Below are 25,135 nucleotides of genomic sequence, written 5' to 3'. Positions count from 1 at the left end.
CAGATTTGACACATTCCTTCAGCACACGGCTGAGCAGACACGACTGTGATACGAAAACTACTTCTTGTCGCTTACCTCATTCTGTTCTCTGAAAAACATTCGGCATCTGTGCAATATTAGACTCGATTAGGCCATCGACCTGGGATAACTCCATCCAGTGCTGTTAACCTGAAGTGTCATTATGTTTTGTGTCTGAGTGTGCCCTTCAAACTATAACAAATATGCTGTGAAACAAACCCTAATTAACGCTTCTGCAAACCCAAGCCATATTAAGCTATTAGGTGTAGCTACACAAACTAATACTCTTGCGCCAAGTTAATGTTTTTATAATGTACATAGCGTGGTAGTACCTCTGAATAGTTTGCTCTGAATCATTGCATCTTCCTTATTTTTTATATTTTCTGTTCAGATTTATTTGCCTCACAAGTCAATCAAGCTCCAAATGAACTAATCAGTCACTCATGAATCATATCCCTCCTCCTTTTCCCCTTTCTCTCCTTTTATTTCCTTTTCACTTCACACTTTTCTTTCCCCACTCTCCCCCCCCCCCTACCTCCACTCTCCGTCCGACTTCCTCCTCCTCCTTTCCCTCTCCCTCTCCCTCCGCTCTTCCCAGATGCGTTCGGGCCAGATCACACGGAAGCTGTGGGGCTCCAGCAAGAGGCTGACTCAGATCTCCTCGGGGGAGACGGTGTACAACACCCAGCACGACCACAACTGACCCGCCCCCAGTCCCCGAGTTCCCTAAACCGCACCCCACCCCAACATTCACCCAGTCCACCCTCATATCTCCCCGTCGCCACACAGGTTGATTCATTTTTGTTTGGACCTCTCTTCAGTTCGCAATAGTCCGTGTATGTGTTTGTGTTTTCTGGTCGCGTATTCTGCTTCGGATCGATCACACGGCGCCGGCGCTGTCGTCCCAATGCAGAAGTCACATAACCATCGCCACACATGTACTTCCAAAACAGCTTCCCCAACTTCATTTACACATCATGTTAACGGCTTGATTTGATGGGGTCGGTCAGCTCACAGCTCTCCTGTGTGTGTGGATGTGCGTGCATGTGCAGTGTATCGCCATGCGCTATCAGAAAATATAGTTTCAAGTGGCCTTTTTTGTCCCAAACCTCCTCCTCCTCCTCCTCCTCCTCCTCCTCCTCCTCCTCCTCCTCGGTTTGCCTTCGGTGCAGACAGGCGGGCCTGTGCTCCGTCGGCTTTTCATGGTTGCCTCAACGCTGCCACTCAGCAGCCTTATGCAGTAAGACAGCTCCACCACTCACAAGACCAAACTCTCTACCTTTTCTATGCGTTTTTATAAATGTATGTGTGTGTTTCATGTTTTTATTGTGTTGTTGTTGTTGTTCTTTTTTTTTGATAAATTAACGCATGTCTCCAGCCACTCTGTGTCAGACCATATGCATGGCACGTTGATTCATTTTGAGATTAAGTAGGAAACAGCTACAGAGGACAGCAGTCATGCAGTTTTTTTGTTTTTGTTTTTTTTGAATTTTTACAGTCGGACACATCTGGCTCGTTTTGTTTGAGAACCGTTTTTACTCGCAACGGAAGATATCAGCTCGCATCGGTGTTTTAATGCTGGCTTATTATTTAAGAGAAAGCGACTACAAGCGAAACACTACTCTCTCAGACACGACAAACTTCCACGTGGAGATTAAAGAAAAGCAACTCGACACATGTCTTCTCTCCGAGCTTCATTGAATGTTTTTAAGTTACTTGAATCCGTGTTTATTTATAAGTCAAAGTAGCATTCTTTTCTTTTTTTATATATATATAAATCACTTGGCATAAACTCTTCTGACTGTTCAGATTAACCTGTAATAGAAGGACTAAGAAGAAATCCTCAAGGGCTTTATGAGATGTCAGTGTTAAAACAGCAATACAGCCCCTTCGTTGTGTGCCTGTCCACGGTTTCTCCCCGATGTGTTCCCCTCGGCCAGCCCTCGATCTCCAGTCTTCCTGTAGCTCACCCCCCTTCCTGAACAGATCTAGCTCTCATCACTGCCTCGAACCACCCTTTATTAATCCCCACATCTCATTCTCCTTCCTGTGGAGCGACTGATTTCCGAGTGCTCCTCCACGGGGCCGTCGAGCGTGTTTGCTTGAGAGAGACGTGCTGTTTGGTGTGATTTCTTTACTAATCAGATCACCGAGTAGGAGGCTGCTGTGTGGATGGGACTGTGTGATTGACTTTGCACCATATCTGTATCTCTGAGTGTGTGTGTGTGTGTGTGTGTGTGTGTGTGTGAGAGAGAGAGAGAGAGAGGACGTGCGTGGGTTTATTTTGTATTGCCAAATTCATGACGTCGTCGTACATGTCTGATTCTGTGAACCGTGGCAGCCCCTGATTGTCAAGGCTCGGCCGTGTGTTCAGCATCGGTTGTCTCTTTCTTTGTTTTTTTTGTATTTAGTTTTTTATTTAAATGTCACAGTGAGGCGGAGTGCAAAGACCAAACTGTGTCCTTCTTGAAGAGATTTCTGTGAAAGGTGCGTGAACTGTTTTCTAAATGCAGTTTATTTTATTTTTTTCTTTTCTCATTTCAACCACATTTGTCATTCAGTCAAGAGACCACTGTTTGATTTGACTGCAACAAACAGAGTGCCTTTATTCCAGAGCGGTGTTAGATTTCTCTCATTACCGAAGCTTATCGTCCCCGACCTTAGCCTAAATCAAGCGGAAGCGGCATTCCACAAGATAAACCTCGACGACAGGAACCAAGAAAAATCAAAAAGTACTATTTTGTGTCTTAGCTACGTTCTCTGTGACTGTCACCAAAATGGATGTGTGTGTATATCTGTGATTATTTATGAATACAGTATATAATGTACAGCCTGATTTTTATTTCAAGCGTCTTTGAATTGTTCTTTTGCACTTTCCAGGTACTAAATTGTAACGAATTGTTTTAACTTGGCTCCCTAATCTGCTTTGTATACACAAGTGGAAAATGATCATTAAAGTCTTGTCTAAATTTAAAAATTTGCTGCTCATCTTTACTGCGCGAATGAATGAAGAGGGAAACGGACACGTGAAATGCAAAGTTTTATTCAAGGAGGAGAGGTCGCCGGTGATCTTGTCTGTGTCTGGCCGCTCTCTCGTGCTGTGGTTTTCATGCAGCGATCGGGTACGAGCAGATGGACGCTCTCTCCAGTTCACAGTCGGCGGCGGTCCACCAGCTCTGATCTGCAGCAGTGGGTAGGGACAGATAAGACAGGTGACCTGAATGCAAATTTTTTATCGTCTTATCGAGTTTCCGTGACACAGATACAGTTATCTGTGCTTCCCTGATACATAAAGCTTTAATTAATACAGACTTTATGGCACATGTCTCTCAAAAACGCACACATATGTTACACAGTAGTGTGTTAAACATGCACTACTGTGTGCTTGACTAGGTCAGCATATGTAAAGGGCAAAATATTTAGTATTTACTGCTTAATAGAACACGGAGTTCTCTGCAAGCAAACCAGAACACAATCACAAAGTGCTCTAACCAGAACAAGTGATGCTGCAGCAACAACAACACGTTCGAGGCAAATACTGAGTTGAGCAAGGGAGTCTTAAATGCGCAGGAAGTTGTGCGTTAATGGTTTTCCTGTTAGTCAATAGTCTGTGTCTACAGTGTAGACCTTACCTATCCTGAACATCTCCACACAGACTGGTTTGTCAGTGTGAATGTTGGGGTGACCCGGCATCCAGTCGCTGTATCTCCACTCTGAACCGTCTACCCACGACCATTGCTGGTTCTGAGGTGTGCAGAAGACACGCAATATGTTGAAAAAAAAAGATGTGTTAATATGTTAACATATGAACTTGGTTGTCCTATTTAAACTGGAAAATCTTTCCACTTTGGACTTGAATTTCCTAAAATGTAACTCATGTTCTATCAAACTCTAAAAGTCAAAGACCATTACCTCTTCACATTTATTACGTTCTGGCCTCACTTAGCGAAAGGACAGAAAGAGATGGAACATTTTCAAGGAAGAGTTCAAAGGTCAAGGTTTTCACCAAGGTGAGAATAACACTATCTCTCCTGTTGATAACGTATCTGATGACACTCTGCTTTGGCCTCCACGCAGTGCCGCAGTGCAAGACCAGACTGCTGGCGTCACAGTCAGTAAGCAGTTGAGTACAAATCACGGTGTCAGATAGGCTTCCAAAATATTGTTGTAATACTTTATACGATAAAGTCTAAAGGGAGGCTTTTTTGTTGCTGCTTGAACAGACAATCATAATGTCTCTGTTGCAAAATATGAGTTGCTGAGTGTTGACAGGAACTTGCCTTGACCGTGGCTCCCAGCCACGTCAACACAGGATTGCTTTCGCCACCCTTGGTCACCAGGGAAACCAGGCGCGATTGCAGGTCGCCGCTGGTTACAGATGCAAGCTCAGCATTTGAGCCACGAGCTCTGCATAGGGCCTGTTAATAGACGAATGAGTTTAACCACAAACAATCCAGTCTAGGTCTTTAAAATTAAACTAAATTAGACAGATATTCTCACCTGTGCATCTTGGAAGGCCATCGGTGTGGGGTTAAACTCATAGCAGTTCCCGTTGATGACCTCTCCTAAACATGCCACTGTCTGTGTGTGGATTCTGGGAGTGGAGGGTTCGGTTCCCTGTCTAAATCCCTGTGGTATTTTAAGAATGGGTTCAGTTCCCTGTGTATACCCATCTGGGATGTTAAGAGAGGGCTCGGTTCCATGCCTGAAACCATCAGGGATGGAAATGAAGGGTTCTGTTCCCTGCCTGAAACCATCTGGGATTGACACAAGGGGTTCTGTTCCCTGTCTATAACCATCTGGGATTGACATAAAGGGTTCGGTTCCCTGCCTAAAACCATCTGGGATTGACATAAAGGGTTCGGTTCCCTGCCTGAAACCATCTGGGACTGACATAAAGGGTTCGGTTCCCTGCCTGAAACCATCTGGGATTGACATAAAGGGTTCGGTTCCCTGCCTGAAACCATCTGGGACTGACATAAAGGGTTCGGTTCCCTGCCTGAAACCATCTGGGATTGACATAAAGGGTTCGGTTCCCTGCCTGAAACCATCTGGGATTGACATAAAGGGTTCGGTTCCCTTCCTGAAACCATCTGGGATTGACATAAAGGGTTCGGTTCCCTGCCTGAAACCATCTGGAAGTGACACAAAAGGTTCTGTTCCCTGTCTGAAACCATCTGGGTTTGACATCACAGGTTCTGTTCCCTGTCTGAAACCATCTGGGATCGGCCTAAAGGGTTCGGTTCCCTGTCTGAAATCATCTGGGATCGGCATAAAGGGTTCGGTTCCCTGTCTGAAACCATCTGGGATCGGCCTAAAGGGTTCGGTTCCCTGTCTGAAACCATCTGGGATTGACATCATGGGTTCTGTTCCCTGCCTGAAACCATCTGGGAGCTGAGGAGGAGGAGGTTCCTCCACGCGGACCCAACCACCATCTCCATTCCTCTGGGCTGGAACATCCACAGAGACTGGAAGACAGACCCACTTTCAGTTAGACAGGTTTCTTCAAGTATAGTGACAATTTAAGTTTGTGGCTTCCTTACCCTCATCTATCAACCAGTGTCTTCTGTCCATCTCTCCAAATCCACTGTTGGAAGCTAGTAGATGGAAAAAAGTAAGATTTTTTCAAATCAGCTAATAGCTAATAAACTTAAATTGGTTGTTACATGTGCATATTTACATTGTTCTGGGATTTAACAAGCTCCACAAATGAATAATTAGTTGACAGACAGTGTGTTTCCACTCACGCGCTCTCCTGTGAACATCACTGTCGTGTTCCTTCACCAGGCCAGTCCTGATGTCAACAAGGATTCTGGAGGGCTCGGCTCCCTGTCGTAGACGTTCAAGAGCAGATTCACTGATGTCGACTGAGTGTTCAACGCTTCGTTGGAAGCCATCAGGGAGCTGGTTGGTTAAAAAAGACTTGTGCAAACCTGTGGGAGCTGCGATTGAGGCAGCGTGGAGACCTGTGAAGGGCAAACATGTAAAGTTAAGAGTCAGCAACTTTAAACTTCCTTTAGATTAAGCCCATACCCAAGTGTTTGATCTATTATATCAACGATTAACTATTTTGCCAGAGTAATATATAGGCCCCCGCTTTTCTTTAACAGTGTAAAAGATCAATAATGGTCAAAGTCTGTTTTCTGTACTGCCATTGGGGAGGTCAAGTGCTCTGATCACACATTACTGTTTGCCACAGTCTATTGTTTTGCTGCCGAGGCAATGACATCTTAATTAAAGTAAGTAACCTCGAAGCATCTAGCAAAAAAACAAATGCTTGCATGGAAATTAATTATCCGTACTTTCTGCTTCTGAACATAACATATCAAATGAAAGATGAAGGCTTTGAGATCTTACCCGACAGCGTCAGGAACAGGAGCACTAACTTGGCCATCCTGTAAATAATCAGAGCAACCTTTTTAGCGCGTTTTCAACCACTTCAACTGACTGGTGAATCTTTTTTTTAACAGTAGTTTGTCACTGCTGTTCGGTCTAGTGTAGGACGCTGTACTGATTTTGCGTCTTCCTTACCTGAGGCGGCTGTGATGAACAGTGAGCAACTCAGAAAGGAGAGGTTACCTATATGTCCCTATCTGGGTGATAAACCCCAGCCTAATAGCACTTTGAAGGAGATTACTGATTAATCTGCATCTCCCATACATTAACGATTATTGATATTTGATGAACTTTGCCTTCAGGTGTTACACAACGCTGCGACACAATGCTGATATACCTACAGCACCTAAAGCACCGTTGACCTCTGACATGAAGGGACAGTTTTCCTTGTTGTCCCATTACACTGCACACATCCTGTTATGCGAAAGGTGAATGGCACTCGGTTTAATCGAGGGTAGCTCGATCGATATTTGTGGACGTAGGATTGGAGGAGGTTACAACAGATGGTGGAGGTAACTGGGGAGGCCACTGGAGGTTGTTTTGGTGCAAAGAGGCCACTTTTGATGTTGTTGAGTTCAACTTACAAGCCCTGTTGACCTGAAGACGTGGTTTTTATTACCTTTTAAGCAAATTTACTCGATTCTTTAGGGGGGAAGGTGATAAATTATACTATATCTCTGGCTCCACCTGGTGTATATGTACATTAACTCTGCTATGAGTTATAAATAAGAGAGAGGTTGCCAAACATAAGTTACTCAACCTACTCCTATTACAAGCCAAAGTATGTGCTGATTTTAAACAGTTCAGAAGTTCAAGGTTGCCTGTGACATCATATTTCTTTACTCTCTGATACTCTGTTTTCCAAAATGTGGAACTTTTAGGTCTTTATTGAGCAAAACTTTGACCATTTTTCGGTTTTTAAGTGCTCTTGAGGGCGGCTACACTGAAGAATAACCTCTGTGACTCCGCCCTTCCGGCCGACGCTGTAATTCATAACGAGCACAAATACTCACTCACGCGCTGATTGGCAAACTTAGACACGCACGTGGACATGCACGGGGCGTTTTCAATTGGCCGTAGCGAGAATCAAGGCAGCGAAAGTTAGCAAACGCGCGCCGGAAGGAAGTTGTCGGTTCAGCCTTCAAAATAAAAGCAAAATTAAAATATTTGTGATTATGATTTAAAAACAAATAGTCGAAATGTTTTTTATATTCACCTAAAATATGATAAATATTCATAACTTTTAAACTTGGTGGCGTAATCACCAAACGGCTGCGCCACATTAGCCGTTGGAGCTTTTGTTTTGACATCGAGACCGGAAGTTTTTATTACGCATGCTTTGTTGTGTTTGTTAGGAAACACACATCGAAAGGTCTCGTTTGCCGAACCACCCGAATAAACCCGCACAGTGTGACTGCGGCTTACACAGACTATTAAGAGTCGTGCCAGTCGTCTTGTCAGTTAACTAATTGTCTTTTTGGACAGCGAGCAAATGCCTCTACCTTATGTTACGCGTTACGCAATGAGCGCGACAGTGACAGAGTGACTTCTGGCAGCTAAAACAAGCTAGCCTAGCTAGCTAGCTCGGAGACAACTTTGTGGGTCTCTCTCTCGCTCGGTGCTCGCCGCAAGTGTCCCGAACAGGTCCAGGCTAAGTGTCTGTCCTCTCAGCAGCTCGTTTAGTTCCTCCACTCTACTTCCAGCCTCTTGTCTCTTCTTCAAATGGCGTTTGTATCCGCTTTAAGGCGACTCGCTCACGTTAAACTCCGAGAATACTCGCTGAGGACGGCGGCAGTGAGCTGGAGTACCCCACTCACGGGACAGAGGAGCTTTAACACCGGACCACAACCACTCAGGTATGTCTAATTACTAGAGTACACACTAATAATAATAATAATAAAACAAGGCAATGTTTAGTTTTTAAGTCTTGGATGAACGCCATGCCAAACTCCATTCAGAAAACGAGTGTTTAAGTGTGACCTTTTCTTATCAGGACACGCCTCAGGTGGAAACATAAATGCTCACCTTTCTCCTATTGTCTTAACAGTTTCCTTCTCTACGGGCATTTATTTATTTATTTTATTGGTGCATTTTCATTTATATTCAAGCCTCATTGAGAACTTTATTTGTATAGTTCTCAAGTAGTTGTACCAGTGCTATAACACATAAGGTTTAATTCAAATTCAGTGTTTTCCTGAGGTAAGGTAGGGGAAGCAAACTGTTAAACTAATTTGCTGGAGCTGTTTACAGAACAGACACAAATTAGTCCCCAGGAAATGTACAGTGTCGTGCAGACAAGAGTTTGGTGTTTGCAGAGTTTGCAGCAGAGAAAGATCAGACTGACTTGCCCACAAGGCCAAAGCGATCCATCTCCCCTGGTCAAGTACAGAGCTCTGACCACAGCTGGCTATCCCAAGGCCAAACAGGCTTGTCAAATTGCATAATAACTTAACCGCAGACTTGCCACTCAGGTTGAAGGTTCGGTTTTTCCGGGCTGGCCTTAAAAGAGGTTGACGCTGTCCCTGAATGACTCTGGACGCCTCCGGTCGCTGGCTGCCTTTTCCAGAAATCCGGTTTTATGTGGCTATTAGCAAGTTTAGCATGTGCTGGACTTAAAAGGTCGCGTAGTGCAGGAGAGGGTCCGGATTAGTTTGATAGTGAGTTTGTGTGTGTAAGAGGATTACTGGGGGTTCCCACTGGTTTTCCAAAAGGTCGTGGAGTTTAATGTTTATGGTCGGGCTGAGAGTATCAGGGAAACTGCTGCAGGTTTACAGTGCAGCAGATATACAGGAGTAGGGAAGCTTGTTGACATTGTGGATGTGCGATTGATCACTTAAATTATCTCAAGGCAGTTAATTTAATTTTAAATGAAACGTCGGTGATACTTCAAGGGTAACTTAAGGTCATTTAAAAGCCACAATGTTGATTTTATTTTCAGACCTTGGCCACTCTGTTCATAGGTTGTTGAATTATTCAGCTCACTTGTCTTGAATATTGCTTAGCATATGCTCGGTGTGAATGCGTGTTTAAACTGCGCTCCTTTTTATGGAGGACCGAAACTGTCATAATCCCAAATAAATAACTCAAAAACTAAATCTAAATGCCAATAAATGAGCCAAAAACAATCAGATTTCTGCTTTAATTTGCTTTTTGTATTCATTTAAATGCATTTTATTTATTATTTGACAGGACCCGGTCGGTCAAAATGTGTCCCCAGACATACATGGAAGAAAACAATGACTTAGAAGCGTAAATATACAAGGAAATCAACACAAAGTCAAATAAAAGTAGAAGCATATTTACACAAAATTGTATTTATGGCACATTTACACAATCAGTTAACGCTTAATTTAGCATTGATGTTATTTTTGCTCCATTTAATGTCATAATTCATTGATTTATTTATAATTATCTTAGTATAGAGATGTTAATGATCTCCATTGGTCACAAGAGGGCAGTGAAATGTGATGGAGGCGGTCAGGGCTTTAGTAAATTAGTGAAGTTGCATTAAACTAAAACTTAAACATCTCAGTTCAGCATATAGTTTCCTGTAACCTCGTTGTTATCTTGTGAATCCTTCAAATGTCAGTCAAACCAAAGCTTCGCTGTGTTCGTGCGTTTCAGGTCAGATAACAAGGTGACGGTCCACTTCATCAACCGAGATGGGGAGAAGATAACAGTGAAGGGGTCGCCTGGAGACTCTCTGCTAGATATCGTCATTAACGAAGACCTCGACTTTGACGGCTTTGGTATGTAAACATGTGCTGGCGTCGCAAGTTTGGACTCGTCGTGTCAAATAGCTTGGAGCTAGCTCTCTTCCATCAGACGGAGTGATTAAGGCGTGTCTGTGTGTGCCGTAGGAGCATGTGAGGGAACTCTGGCGTGCTCCACGTGCCATCTGATCTTTGATGAGGAGGTGTACAAGAAGCTGGGACCAGTCACAGACGAGGAGATGGACATGCTAGACTTAGCCTACGGCCTGACCGACACGTAAGCATTAAAAAAAAAAAAAGCATCAACACACACCTAAACCTTAATGAGGTAAAACATAGATAACACATGTTAGTGGGATAAAATGACTGATTCGTTTTGTCTGTATCATTTAACCTGGAACCGGATGAACGGTTCCAGGTTAAATCTTTTTAGTAAGTGGCCCCGCCGCCCTGCTTGGTGCTGATGAGAAACTTCTGTTGGGATAACGAGATTAGTCACAGCTGATCAGCGATGATCAGTGAGAGACACAGAAGTAAACCTCATTTGCAAGTGGCTGTCCCAAATCTGGAGAGGAACACCTTTCAGATATGTCCAGACAGAAAGAGAAACACTTCTTCCATTGCTCCAGAGTCAAATCTTTATGCTCCCTAACAAACTGAAGCCTTTGTTTCCAGTTAGCCTCAATGATTAGTGGTTTTCTTAAGGCTACATAGTTGTTCAGTCCCTTGAGTTCCCTTCACATTGTACGTGTGGAAATGTTCTTACTTTCACTATTATTAAACACAGCCCTGAGTTCTACTGTTGTTCTTTGATTTGAAATCACCAAACGTCGATCAAGACAATCCCCACAGTTTTTAATAATGCGTTGGACAGTTCTTAACCCAGTTTTAGTAGTTTCTACAATCTCCTTAGATGTTTTCTCTGCTTGACGCATGCCAATAATGTTGACCCTTCCCAAACAGACTAACATCTTTCCCACGACCACAGGATGTGTCTTCAGACACGGTTGTTTAAGAAATGAGAAGCTGCTCATTGCATCAGTTGGGGTTAAATAACTTGTTGCCAGCTGAAAGATAATCACCCATGCAGTAATTATCCAACAGGAGGCTCGGACCTATTTGCTTAATCAAATCCAGGTGGTGACTTTTTTTGGGGGGCCAGGCAGTGTATATACCAGAAATCAGTGCACATGTAATATCACAGATACTTTTTCTTTATCCTTTTTTTTTTTTTAAATAGGTAGTTGGCATCTATCAGACATTTAGAGATATAAATCATTTACACACTTAAATTGACACACATTATATATTGAATTTAAAGGAATAGTTTAATGGTTTATAATGAAGGTGTACTTACTCTCCCCACAAGGGGTCGCTGTTGTTTCGGTTAAACAGCCCCAAGCCACTTCAGTCATGATGTATGAGTGTTTCCTTTAAAGCCGACTTGTATTTAAACCAGCACTTGTGTATAAAATCAGCAACTACTGTGTTTTAACCGTTGACTCAAAGCTTAAACTCATGGATTGTATAAAAGAAAAGGCTTCTTCTTCTTCTCAGATCCCGTTTGGGCTGCCAGATCTGCCTGACGAAGTCTCTGGAGGGCATGGTGGCCAGGGTACCGGAGAGCGTAGCGGACATCCGGCAAAGCAAAGACGAAGCTTCTTAACTGAGGTCCTGCGTCTGAGAATCGTGGATGTGGAAAGCGAGGGTATGACGTATGCATGGGGGGGGGGACGGTGGGCGGCCACTGTCTCCTACTGTTTTTTTTTTGTTTTTTAAATGAAACGTCCAAATCATAGAAAAGCTCGGGTCAGGTCCCGATAACCAGGAAACAACACGAGGGTGTTACAGAAAGTAAAACTGCAGCAGAAGCCTGCAGCCACCCTGGTCCTGAATCATGTAGTATTTATGAGATGCTGACACATAATCATAATTTGTTTATATTAATCCCAGTCAGAATAATGTTACACTGTCATATGTGAAGGGCTCACTTCATTTATTAACCCTCAGAGTCCAGCCTGTCGCTGCGGTCCACCTCTAGTCTGTGGATGTGCCTTTCTATTATCACTATCTTAGAGATTGTCTTAATTTCCTGCGGCTAAATTTACAGTTTTTAGCCGAGCAGAGCTGGACATTTGAAATTAGGACCCACCCGGCTGAAATTAGTACCTTAAAGAGATGCTAATAGCGTGTTATTGTATTTACAACATATGTATGTCATTATGTGATTGTACATAGCTCGAACAGAGCGAAAAAGATCTAATAAAAATGGACCCTTCTGATACTGAACTGTCAATTTACTCTTTGATTATCAAAAGCAAAAAATGAAATAAAAAAATCACATTAAATCGGATTTTAGCGCAAAAGTCAGTTTATTTGCAGGATAAATGCAAGGAAGCGACAATCCTAACTCAGAGGTTTAAGCTGCGTAAAATGTAACGTGTTAATTAAAAATCAATACAGGCTTGTGTGAAAACTGCGTTGTTGGCAACAAGTACAAATCAAGGACAGCAAGGGTCTAAGAGACAGAGCAAGACCTCCAACACCCTCTAACCAAATATTTAAAGAGCGGAGCCTCGCTGCAGCCGGCGAAACTTAAGCAGCAGCGGCAGCGGCGGCGTCTAGAAATGTTTGTTCAGTAATAATACTCCCTCCGTAGACGAGCACAGTTGGCAAAAAGCAGTACAGGTGTCACTTGAAAAGCGTAAATATAGTGAATAACTGCAAAATTCACAAAACATTTCTTTAAGTAGAGCTTCTAACAGGAACATCAAGTGGATTTATTCAGGACTGCATAAGCTTTTATTGTGAAATGGTTGTGAAAGTAAAAGCACAGTGTCGTTCTATGTAACTGTATACCACCCAGGCTGCTAATTATATCCCATAATGTCTCCTTTTAATTATGTTAATGCAACGGCTGCACCCTCATACCCTGTTTGAGACAAAAGTGTCCTTTGTAAGTTTTATTTTTTTAATAATTTTGCCTAATTGACTCTAATAATCCCCCTTTCATTCAGATTATCGCAAACACTGGCATGTAAAGGGTTAAAATTCATAACTGAACTATTTTAAAACAGGGTATGAGGGTTTTTAAACTGCACCGTTGCAGGAAAACCACCTCCTTTCAAAAAACAAACATGGGTTTTAACGTAATAGCAGAAATAACGTAGCGTCACAGCGTAAAACAGGTTCAGTATTCAGAGATAATGCAGCTATCAGGCAATCCAATGATATAAACTGTACTTAAAGGAAGGCAACACCGGATAGTTTTAAATTGGCAGGTTTTAACTTTGGCCTAATGCATGTATTTCTAAAAAAAAACACAAAAGATACATGTGATACCAAGACGACTGCATTGAATGGATTATTGCGGTGTAGCTTATAAAATGGTGTTCTCTATGCACGTGTAAATCCAGCCTCAATCACGTTCCCTTAATGCCAATTAGCACTACGCTACATACACCGATCAGACATAACATTACGACCACCTGCCTAAGATTGTGTAGGTCTCCAAAACAAGCCTGACTCATCAGTGAATGGACACGGGCCTTCTGAATGTTGTTAGTGGATCGACCCACAGACACTTGATCAGTTTGGGATCTAGTGAATCTGGAGGTCTAGGTGGGTGCTCCATGTCTAAGTAACCGAATGAATGTCAGGTCCAAATGTTTCCCAGCAGAACATTGAATTGTCACAAGATGGTTAATGTTATCTACTTCTCCTGTGAGTGGTTTTAATGTTGTGGCTGATCAGTGTACACAGTTTTCCATGTATTTAAAATAAATAAACCCAGTCTTGACTAAAACCAGTTTCACCCTCTGTGCTCTAATCTTAGTTGAGTTCCAGGTGGTGTTACAGCCAGAAAACGTCCTAGAGAGACGACATGAGATCAGGATAGCGAGTCGCGTTTGTGTGTCCGTCGTGTTGTGTTTACCTTGTACGTGTCCAGTGTCCCGGCTACAGTCATGATCAGACAAAGGACTCCTCAGCAAACAGGAGTTGGTCAAAGTCTGGCTCTTTCGTGGGGTCGCTGCATCTCTTCAGCCATTCCCTGCGACTCTCCACCAGGGCGAGCGCCACCTGCTGGCCGCTCTGGGGGTTGCTGCGCGGGTGAGAGGAGAAGTAGTCCTTCACTGCTTTCGTGGCGCAGGGCGAGAGGCAGAAACGGGACTCCGCCGACGTCCCTCCCTGCGAATCCACCTCGGACACCTTCAGTCCCGGGTCGCTGGGCAGCCTCGCCCTGGTGAAGGTCCTGTCCACCACCTGCCGTCCCGGTTCGGACCCCCGACGCTGGTAGAGGCGAGCGTTACCCTCCTCCTCTACGGATTGAGACTTGTTTCGCTTGAACAGAGACAGAGATGGGACGCTCTGCTTGTAGAATAAAGACAGTGACGGCTGCTTCTGCTCGTTCGTTTCACTTTGGGTGGTTGTGTCACCTGCGGGACCGCCGTGGACGTCGCTGAGCTGTCTCACGCTGATCGGGGACTCTGAGGAATGTGACCAGGTAGATTTGGGAAAGTGGAGGCTCCCTGTGGAGCGGTGGTGAGAAGGGGGGCTGGAAGAGTCCTGTTTGAGATGGTAGGGGTTGTCAGGCTCCTGGCTAGGCTTCCCTCTTACGTGGCAGCCTCCTCCATCTTTTGAGCCTCTGCGGGATGTTTTGTGCTTGAGTTGGCTTCCGGAGGTCAGTTTTGTTGCTCCTTTGTCGCACGACTTTCCTTTTTCTGGGACAGGCTTCGCTGGTGGAAGAGACTTATCACCAGTTCCTCCCTGTTAGCAGAAAGAGATCAAATCAGGTTTTTATGTATCCATGCAGAAGCTCCTTCTCCCTCATTACAGCCAACCTGTCCAGGGAGTATTTTTAAACGTCTTTGTCTGTAAGGACACAAGCCACTTGTTGAATTAACTCAGTTCATGTGATAACACATGAAGATAAAGAATCACAGGTCATTTTAAATCCTCTTATACAGTTGCTACTAACAGGTTTACTCTTAATTCCAGTCACATCTTTTTGATAAAAAAAGGTAACTTTTCACTCACCCCTGTCTTGTCCTCTTCTTCCTTCTCCAAGTTGTCCTGTTGAGTTAGCGACAGCCTCCGTCCTTTCCTCAGCCAGGAGTTCGGGTGGAGGCCCCTGCAGCCTCGTAGCGTCCCCCAGCTGAGCGGTTCTTTAGGCGGAGAGTCTCTCGGGCAAGCCGCTCGGTCTGGATGTTCGCCGGAGGTCGGCGCAGAGGTGGCGTTGAAGGGAACAGATCCGGTGGAGTAGTTGGGGGGCACTTGTGTCTTGGTTGGTTGAAGCCCCCTTCTGGTGGATGACGTTTGGTCACTGCTGAGGGAGTCAAGAGAGTCGAGGGAGGAGCGGGTGGGTGCGGGGGAGACCGGGGTAGAGGAGAGGCTGGAGGAGCTTGCTTCCAGAGCTGCAGACTCGCCTCCACCTCTCCTGCCTTGACTTCTTGAGTGTGAGTGAGTGAGTGTGCGGCTGCTCGGCTTCTTCGGCAGCTCTTCTTCTTCTCCCTCTTCATCCTCACCCGTCAGACCGTCTGTACTTCCTGAAACGCACGGACGAAACTTGGCCACGTACGCTATGGCCGGCTCTGAACGCCGCCGCTGTGTGTGTCGACCTTCCAGGGACAGCGAGTCAAGGGTGGAGGAGGTGTCCACTATCGGTGCGTCCTGCCTGGGGCAGGACAGGTCCAGGCCGTGTCTCCTGCGTCTCTCTAGTGGGTGTAACCTGACGCCGTGCAGGCCGTCGGTTTGGCTGTGGGGTACGTCGGGGTCGGTGTCTTGGTCGTAGTCGCTGAATGTGAGGATGGAGTCCAGGCTGCCTTGTAGTAGTTTGGGCTGGATGAGCCTCCTGCTGCAGAAACCTGGCGACCCGCCGCTGCTGTTGTCCAACTCGTTCTCCAGACTGTCATAGGACGAGTCCGTCAGAGGGTAAACCCAGGACTCTAACAATCCAAAAACACGAGACAAATATCGGAGACGTTTTCAAAAAGAACATTCCCAACTGCGTAAACATTTGAATCGTGTTAATTATTACCTGATCCCATCTCCTCACTGTTGAGTCTTTGGGGAGGTCCTCCGAACAGGGACACGGGGTCCTCGCCGAGAATCTGCTGACAGTGTTCGATCATGAACTTCACCAACTCACAGACCTGCAGCAGAAGAGAGGAAGATGTGTAGTCGACATCCACAGTGAAATAATAATAATAGTAACTAACGTGCATCATTTCTCTGCTGCTCCTTAGTTTAACAAACACTAATTCTTTCTGAAATGTTTCTCAGAGTTTCCAAACACATTAAAAAATACTTTTTAGTAGCCTATTAGTCTCTCTGGAAAGTTTCCAGTGAACCTATTTCTCAGGGGATTAACACATTAAACACAAACATTCAGTCGACTTTGTAAGCAGCTCAGCTTACTGTAAACTCAAAAATGAGGTGAAACACTTTATTCTATAATAAGCGCTTTAAGTAAAACAATAAAGACACGTTTCGTTCCCCATTGTTTCCAACAAACGCCGCTCCTGAGCTGCTGCTCTCTTGCTTTTACGGCCCGTACACAGAGCTCCTCTTTGTTAGTCGGCTGTGAGTGCGGTTCAGAGAGATTTCATTTTAATTGAGTTGCACCATTTTAACAATCCTAAATGTCAAAGTCATCACGGCAGCAGGAATAGCCGGCTCCGTTTAAGGCCAAATTCCACAATGTATTAGCTGCTAAATCGATATTTGCCCTAAAAATACATTTTGAGCCTCAAAGAACGAAACCAGCTGCAGGTAAACTTCCCCTCTTACCCTTTTAGTTCCTTCTCCCTCCACCTCAGGGCTACACGGGTCTCCAGGAGGCCACAGCATGCTGGGCGCGATGCACACGGACAGATTAAAAGTTGTCATCTGGTTCTCGAGGGCGTTGCCTTGGATACCATGCAGCATAGCCAACAGGTAGCGCAGCAGCAGTCCGTTCTCTTTAGGCAGACGACTAATCATCCTGCAGGAGGACGGACGGACGGAGGAGGAGGATTTTAAAACATTTCATCTCTTCAGTCGATATTAAAACTTTTTTTTTTTATGTCTTTGTTACCTCCGAACGTCCTGCACCTGTTCTTCCTCCTCGTCCTCTTCCTCCAGCGCCTCCATCCACTCTTCATGCAGTTCACAGCACAACAAGCTACCCGGGATGCTGCGCAAGAAATCCTGCAACAATAAATTCAGAATAAACTTGTTTGTCGTTCCTGTTTGTCATTAAGAAATCACCTGACATATAGTTTAAACACTCGTGCACAGAAGCTGTTATCCCTCCAGATAATAAGAGATTATAATCCAGATTATATTAACAAGCCTTCATAAGGGCTGCTCTGCTGTGAACAGCTTGTCCTGCTGCAACGAAGCTCCTAACATGTCACACTGAGGCTGAGTAGGGAAGAAGCAGATTAACGTGCCCACACATGTGGGTCAGTGAGACGATGCACAACACAACACAACATAATATGAGCTCGTGCCGTTCCACCTTAAAGACTCCAGCTATGATGAAGACGTGGTCTTTCGTCAGAGGAAGGTGAAACTCTCCAGAGTCCAGAGAGTCCCGCAGCTCCCTCACGGCCCGAGCTCCTGCCGGACGACGGAAGATCCCGCGTGTCCACGAACCCTCGTGGTACAGAAACGTCAACATGTCCTAAAGAGAGATGAGAGGAAGTGCATCTTCATAGAAAATCACTAAAACTCACAAACTGTGGTGAAAATAACCCTCGTATTGTCCTCCAGGTTGAAATTTGACCCGTCTCTAATGTTTCTATGTCAAATAATTTGATATAAATGTGGTGTACAGGCCGTGGAGACTGCAAAGAAGTCTGTTTATAAATAGTAACAAACCCGGGAGGACAAAAGTTGCGTGGTCGACGATAATGAGGGTTAACAAGAACGGAAAAAGAAACATTTCTGTGAAATCTATCCAAAATGTTTTTCTGCTGACAAGGTGACCCCCTGGCAGTGAAACCGAGGCAAAACAAAAGAAAGCTTTGAAAGTGTAAACAGCGTAAACTCGATATTTAATCACACATTTACAGGTTTAGTTTGAAGTTTTAATGCAGCAACTAACCGCATCTTTTACGGATCAATCCTGAAAACAAGGTGGCATCAGTTTTTGGGTGGCTCAAGCTATGGTGCGGGACAACAATCACGGTTATTGTGGAACATCTGCGGCTCTTGTGTAACAGGCTGATGACTGCTTCTTTGCCAATATGACCGGCTTCTTATTTCTCAGTCTGCACTATTAATAAGACTGAACAGCCGCTACCAACAATAGTTACACCCTGTAACGTGTTTTTGAATAACTTAATGAGGTCAGTGTGAGGCTGACTTGGACTTGTTTGATATAAAATACCTCCACGTCTATTGTTTTACAGGTATTTGTTTGAAATTGTGTCATAATTAGCACAAGAATGTGAAAGATTAAGATTAAGGACATTCTGACCCTCCGTCTGTTACACAAGGCTTTTTTCCCTCTCACTATGAAAGTAAGCAAAATACTTTCGAGTACCATGACCGGCTTGGGCAGAGCGTCCTCCACGCAGACGGAGCTGAGCGGCTGGCCGAACAGACGACCTCGGGCGGCGCCGGAGAGGGACAGCTCGTTCAGCTGAGAGGAGGAGCCTCTCCAGAAGGCCCAGGCGATGAGCGAGCGCCTCCTCTTGAATGTCTTCTGAGGCAAATCTGAGGACACGAGGAGACGGTGCGTCTCTGTGAGCACGATGAGGAAAGCTTCTGTATTTACACAGCGTCAGGGCGGATTGTCTCACCTGCAGACAGCTGCAGCAGCTCAACGGGCCGAGGCTTGAGGATGAACTGACACTGCTTGTACACTTGCATCTGCTCCACCTGCATGGCCTTCTGTCTGTCTTCAGGTGATGTGGCAGCATCCCTGTCTCCTCCTCCTGCTCCTGCTCCTGCTCCTCCGCTGCCCTGAGTCGTCGAGTGTCTCACATGACTCATCTGGATACTGAAGGGAAACTCATGACCTGAGACAGAAGACGCAGAGACCGTATTTCCCCCTGGAGGCTTGATAAGAGTTGCTACACAACATCACAGCACACACACACACACACACACACACACACGCCTCGTCTCTGCAGGAGCTGCATCACAGTAGCACTAGTGTGTCCCAAAAATGCCCATGAGGACGCAAAGGAGGACAGATTCTGCACAGACGTAACGACACTCTGGATCGAACTCACTGACCGATCAGAGGGTAAGGGGTGTTGTCCCTCTTGGAGATGACCCACAGCTGGAAGTCTCTGACATTTCCCTGTGCAAATACAGGAGACGCACAGTTACGTATCAAACCCTGAGAGGAAAGCCGCAGCATGCACAGCAGAGAGACGTCCTTTAGGATGCTGAGACGCGACAAAGGATCGTATTCTGTTTCAGTTTTCACATGCTGTTTGTGCTGCAGGGCTTCAGTAAAAACACGGCCCCTTGAAGATTTCTGTGCGCGTTAGTGCTGATTGGTTACACTGAAACGCCGTCCCTGAAATACACCTAATAAATCCGAACGCACCAAACAAAACGTCTTGCATAACTAAAACACCGCTCTGATATCTGAGCAGCTTTTTTATTTCACAGCTGCACACAGAGAGGAAGCATTTGATGTTTTTCGCATCGGAAACGACTAAAAGATTCCCTCCAGACACAGAAAAGCTCTGTTTTAGAAAATAATTTGTGTCTGTAATGTGTTTTCCACAAAAAAATGAATAGCTACTTGGATAACGAAGGACGTTTTGCGACTCACTATGATGCCAAACTGCTGCAGAGCCAGCCGGATCACCTCGTTGCTCGAATCCGAGTTGCTGACCGGGAGCGTCTTGGTCTAATCGGAGGAGCAAGACGCGCACACAGACAAAGGAGATAATGTCACACTGGGCAAATAAATCATAGTAAAGATTACACACGAGACATAAAGTGGCTCCTCAAACACAGACTTACAACGGCAAAGGTGTTTATTCCCTTCCCGTACACTCTCAGAGGGATCGTTTTAGGTTCCTCGTTCTCCTTCTCCTCTTTTATCCGGCTGCACAGAAAGCAAACACCGCTTGTAGGATTCAGTCTCACGCACGCATGCAGTAAAGATCAGACCTTGTGTTGACACTTGGATGGTGGGTTTACCTTTTGAGGAGGGAGAGCCACTTCTCTTTCTGTTCTGTCGAGCTGAGGGGAAGCATGTTAGAGTCGTTAGAGTCTGTGAAAACTGTTTTTGTGAGTGATTTCCTTTCCTAAGAACTGCACTGCCTCAGTTAGATATGTATATGTTATTGAATCAGCTCATCCTCCTCCTACAGAAGATGTTTTTACTCCTTAAAACCAGAACCAAAGGTGAGTCACTGACAGTATTTTGGCCGGTCAGGGGTCACCACTTGATAAATACAAGCCCCGATGTGTTTTTCAGTGCATTCGGTGCCTTATCGTGGCTATTTTCCATTCCTTTAAGGTCAAGTTTACGGCATCACCTGCATATTTTCTGTTTAAACATAAACACATGTGGAGGCAGCGTGAACATGTGCTGCTCAAAACGTCAAGTCTGGCTTTGACAGCTCGATCAAAGCGGAACCAGGTTCGTAACCTCCAACAGAACACAGATTAGAGCGCGCTACCTGAACGTGGCGACACAGTTGCAGGTGGGCCAGCCCATGACGAAGCTCCTCTCGGGGCTCGTGCTTCCCTCGCACACCTCGTCCATGCACCCCGCCGTCCACATCTCGCGCACGCACACCTGGGCCTTCTGCTTGAAGTGGTTGGCCGACCTGGAGACAAAGAGCGGTGCTAATTTCAGCCGTAGACTCAGACATTAACCCAATTACCGGAGGAGGACACCCACACGCTTGTGCTTACTTGGCTTTGGCGATCACCAGTATGTCGTTGAACAGGAAGAGGTGTCTGTCCTGCGTCTGCATCCCCGTCTTCAACTGAGCGTGCCCGTGGAGGAGGAACGACCGTTCGGTGCCGGTCAGGAAGGACTGGACCAAAGGACAAGTCTCTGGACACACAGGAACCAGGAAGCTCTCTCTGGACAAAGGATGAGATTAGTTTAGTGGCTCACAAGGAAACTTTTTTTTTGCTCTTTTACTTTGAAATCTGGCTGAAACACAGCAGCAAAGTGGAAGCTGTTCTGTTCCAATCACCATCAATCAGCTTTTAAGTCTCCAGAACTTTGATAAGGCATGTTGTTTTTGAACCCAGTGTGACTGACTGGTAACGTTAAGCAGCTCCTAACTCATTGGTCTCATGAAGGAGTTTCTTTGAGGTTAGAGTATGTGGAGGCATATTCAGACAGTCAGCCCCTGCCTCGTACATTGGGTGGCTGGCGTCTTCCGATATTAGATTTTGGATCTGTGTCCCTCTTGTCTTCTTCCCGCTGCCGTCCTTCAACACTAAACACAAGATACTGAATATGTAGATTGAATTTGGATGATTCTCACTCACATGTGCTCTGGAGTCAAGAAATCATCGAAGCTTGTTATAGGAGGTTACAGTGGAGGGGAGCGGGCTGGGGGGTTCAGAAAGGACTGGCTTAACGGTTCTCTAAGTACGTCGGATTGCTTTATTAATAAAAAAATTAATTTGATTCTCTGGTTTATGACCAGAGCAGGACGTAAAGGAATAATTTGAAGTCTTGAGAAATCGCTTGTCAGTGACGATTATTCAGAAAGCTGGCGTACGCTCAGAGATACAACACCGTCGTTAAACTGAGATATAAAACAGGAGGTCAAGTGCCCGACCCTCGGCAGCAGCTTTTAACAAGGTTACTACTTCTTTACTTTCTCCGTCCACATGTCCAGAGACTATTAATAGACGGCTGATCCTCTGATGAGTCTGACAACAGGAGGATTATCTAGCCGAGTGGATCCAACACCTCGTCACCTCAACCAAGAGAGCGTGGGGGTGTGTGTGTGTGTGTGTGAGTGTACGTGCACATGTGTGGCCTAACCTCACCTGAGTAACACTCAGGTGACACTGAAGCCACAACATGCAGATAGATTTGCAGTTCAGGCTGGGAGTACGTGCTCAATAAAAAGTGATATTTCTTCAACTTGATCAAATAATTTGGACTCAAGACTGACGATATATGTGTTTACATGCCCCAGAGCATCAATTATTACTCTTTGTTGTGCATAAAGTGACTCTAAAAAAGCATCAATTCTGCCTGGAAATACAAGCCTGATCCACAGAGGCCCCTCCCTTCAACCCGCCCCCACTAACAACATCCAGGTGAAGACCCACGTCCATTCTCTGAGGAGTCTCAACAATATTAGGCAGGTGGTGTATCCTACAGTACCTGGAGAGAGTCTTGGACCTGGTGAGGGCCTTGGTGATGACCAGGGACGGGGCGGACTGTCTCCGATAACTCTGAGACTTCAGTCGCTAAAAAAAAAAAGGACAAAGGAGAAACAGGAGGATGAAATGAATCTATGACTATCTTACACATGCATCGTGTTTAGCCGAGCAACCTGACTAATTGTGTAGAAGGTCACCATACCTTAAGCACATTTATCAAGACTTTGGGACTGTCCACAGCCTCCAAAAGAACATTTAAACACATTTGTCTTCGCTGTGACACATCTGTGGCGCTCTTTCGACCCCAAACTTTAAGCACACACATCTGAGTTTGAAAGACGATAGAAGAAGATAAATATAAGCCTTCCGTCCACAGCTGCTCGCCGCCATATTGCTATCCTATTATTCTTTACTGGATCCTCTTATGTTTGTTTCCCCATGCGGATCATTAAAGTTTCCTTTAATCTAATTGTAGGAGGATTTGTGTGTGTGTTTGTGTGTGTGGGAAGCAAGGTGACTTAGAAACATTACACAACAACAGTTTCTTTTATTGCGCGCCGGATTAACACACTTGGAGGTAAAGTCACCAAATGCATTGCTGCGTTCAGTGCAGGGGTACTGGTTGAAACTTGCCCCGTAATGACATCCGAATGCAGCGTTATCAGACTCTGGTCTGATACGTTTCACTCCAGATTTCATGTTAATCTCAGGGCAGTGTTGTTTCTAGGCTAACCCTAAAACTTTTAGCCCAATAAATCTCCAACACCGTCATCCTACGACCTCTTCCACACAGTTTTGACATTTCACAATGTAATATGACTGGTTTAGTTGGGTCACAGTGTGGTGAAAGATTCCTGACGCTGGAGCCGTGACATTACAACGTTACCTTTCAGTCCTAAAAATGAACCAGCGTAAGCTTATATATATATATATATGTTTGTATATCATGGACTGTTACAACACAAAAGAGTTTAAAGCGAATGCCAAATGTAATTAGGTGGCGTACAGTGTTTTCTGTGTATTTTTAAATCAGGACGAACACATGAGAAGCTGGAGGCGATCTGTAAGAATCATTAATAAATGAGGGACAAAGGCTCCGCACAGGGAAGTAGGACAATCATCTGTGTATTACCAGGACTTCTTACAGCCGCTAAAGATCAGAGACAAAATGGAAAGCTCATCATGGCGCTGACAAACTGTATCTTTGGTGAATGAAGTCCTCAGACTGTAATCAAGCTGTGTATCACTAACAGAATATTTTATAATATATTTAATTTCATTTTCAAAGATGATTGTTTACCTGGAGAACAGATTGGACAGATATTCTGGTCACAGTTGTGTAAGATATAACAGAAAAAGATGCAAATATTCACACTGAACAAGTTGGAGCAAGCCAACGCTTTTAAATTATGATAATATTACAATTAAATCCTCATGTGCCTAAACATTGAAGATCATTAATCATTTATTGTCAGACAAAGCGGGAAATGCTCTATTTATATTACATCTCTTTATGATCCTTTTACAACTTGATCGTCTAATTCGTGCCGTTTTTAATTCCTCGCATGCAAACGCCAGATCACGGTGGGTTTGTTTTTCGCGTTTTATTGCTGCGCCGCCGTAATCCGCCCTCTGTTTATGGTTGGCTAAGTGTACACTGACATCCCAGAAATTCCGAGGACTGCTCCGGCTGTTTTGACCGTCTTCATGTGGGCTGCTGACACTCAGGTAAAAAGCCCTGAACTGTGAACTGACCTCTCAACTCCACCGCACCGCGTCCACAACACACCCATTCATGTGTCAGTTGTAAATAATGTGGCTTGGAGACAAACTGTCGCTCCGTTGCGCGCTGCGAGTTTTGAGCCCATCAAGCCACGAATACAAGACGGAATAACTTATATGGCATCTGTTATGATTAAATAAAGAATTGTGCTTTAACTTGAATTTAAAAGTAACTTGGACGCATACCCGTTTGTTTTCCGGCTGCCCGCCTCCTCTGCTGAGGCTGTCCTGCTGCTGCTGTGGAGACATGTTGTCCATCCAACCTCCAGACGCCCTCCGGCTCACTGTCCAAGAGTCCTCAGGTGATGCAGAGGACAAGAAAATCCCATTAATAGCCTCCGTCTCCGGGATACCATTTCAACGCGAGCTTGTTAGAAGCCACGGGAAACTTTTGTTTTTTTGTCGGCGCGTAAAGAGAAAATCTGAGGAGGACAAGTCAGATGAGATATATAAAAAAAAGGGGGATAAAAGTTAACACACGCTCAGCTGATCAAGCTCTCACTCGCTCCTCGCCATCAGTGAAAGCCTGTGCAGCAACCTCAAGCGCCTCCTGTCTGGATTATCAGCCGCGGTGCCACTTCTTAATGCGCCTTTACGCGCGGAGCAGAGGCGGCGCCAAAACGCTGCGAAAATAGGTCTACCTATTTTTAACCAAACTGTTCCAATCATTGGGCAGACAATCAGACGTAGCCTAAAAACAAACAAGTGTAGGAGTCTTAAATAAAGAAGAAATGTTTGTGTTTCAAGGCATTTGTAAGAATCCAGAAGGGGAGACAGATTGGTTTGACTACAGAAACAAGATTACAGTTATAGAAACATACACTTGTTCAAACAATTAGAAAACTAGTAACATATTAAAAGCTTATTAAACAGTATATGATATTATTACCTCCTTCCTGAAACCTACA

General features: G+C 44.9%; 3 protein-coding genes across 4 annotated transcripts in view; 2 read left to right on the top strand and 1 right to left on the bottom strand.

The window, feature by feature from the left end:
• nbeal1 (neurobeachin-like 1) overlaps positions 1-3,465 on the top strand; it is a 34,518-nt gene extending 31,053 nt beyond the window's left edge. For both annotated transcript variants that reach the window (XM_084574498.1, XM_084574497.1), the window contains one exon: positions 617-3,465. In XM_084574498.1, coding sequence (XP_084430624.1) covers positions 617-721 — 105 coding nt within the window. In that variant the 3' untranslated portion in view covers positions 722-3,465. The remainder of the gene's footprint in view (positions 1-616) is intronic.
• A 4,190-nt stretch (positions 3,466-7,655) lies between these two features.
• On the top strand, positions 7,656-12,411 carry LOC311509226 (adrenodoxin-like). The gene is made up of 4 exons (XM_084574330.1): positions 7,656-8,270; positions 10,039-10,163; positions 10,275-10,404; positions 11,685-12,411. Exons 1-4 carry the CDS (start codon positions 8,137-8,139, stop codon positions 11,791-11,793), a joined length of 498 nt encoding a protein of 165 aa, XP_084430456.1. The 5' UTR covers positions 7,656-8,136; the 3' UTR covers positions 11,794-12,411.
• A 115-nt stretch (positions 12,412-12,526) lies between these two features.
• On the bottom strand, positions 12,527-24,649 carry LOC311509225 (rho GTPase-activating protein 20-like). The gene is made up of 16 exons (XM_084574329.1): positions 24,414-24,649; positions 22,447-22,532; positions 21,003-21,176; positions 20,765-20,914; positions 20,280-20,321; positions 20,100-20,184; positions 19,906-19,983; positions 19,356-19,422; positions 18,917-19,135; positions 18,658-18,830; positions 17,629-17,793; positions 17,203-17,315; positions 16,917-17,109; positions 16,165-16,279; positions 15,165-16,072; positions 12,527-14,894 (listed from the first exon to the last, which is right to left on the bottom strand). Exons 1-16 carry the CDS (start codon positions 24,483-24,485, stop codon positions 14,097-14,099), a joined length of 3,438 nt encoding a protein of 1,145 aa, XP_084430455.1. The 5' UTR covers positions 24,486-24,649; the 3' UTR covers positions 12,527-14,096.
• Positions 24,650-25,135: the final 486 nt, after the last annotated feature.

This window comes from Chelon labrosus (genome assembly GCF_963514085.1).
Source record: "Chelon labrosus genome assembly, chromosome: 24".
In the NCBI taxonomy this organism is placed as follows: Eukaryota; Metazoa; Chordata; class Actinopteri; order Mugiliformes; family Mugilidae; genus Chelon; species Chelon labrosus.
Note: the sequence above shows the minus strand (reverse complement) of the source record. Positions and strands in the feature narration are given on the sequence as shown.

Excerpts from the sequence above, each read along its gene's own strand:
- LOC311509226 (XM_084574330.1), top strand. The coding sequence starts at position 8,137 with ATGGCGTTTGTATCCGCTTTAAGGCGACTCGCTCACGTTAAACTCCGA. Across the intron at positions 10,164-10,274 it reads CCTCGACTTTGACGGCTTTG|GAGCATGTGAGGGAACTCTG; the intron begins GTATGTAAACAT and ends TGTGTGCCGTAG. Across the intron at positions 10,405-11,684 it reads GCCTACGGCCTGACCGACAC|ATCCCGTTTGGGCTGCCAGA; the intron begins GTAAGCATTAAA and ends TCTTCTTCTCAG.
- LOC311509225 (XM_084574329.1), bottom strand. The coding sequence starts at position 24,485 with ATGGACAACATGTCTCCACAGCAGCAGCAGGACAGCCTCAGCAGAGGA. Across the intron at positions 19,423-19,905 it reads TGCAGCAGTTTGGCATCATA|GGAAATGTCAGAGACTTCCA; the intron begins GTGAGTCGCAAA and ends GTATTTGCACAG. Across the intron at positions 17,110-17,202 it reads CAGGTGCAGGACGTTCGGAG|GATGATTAGTCGTCTGCCTA; the intron begins GTAACAAAGACA and ends GTCCTCCTGCAG.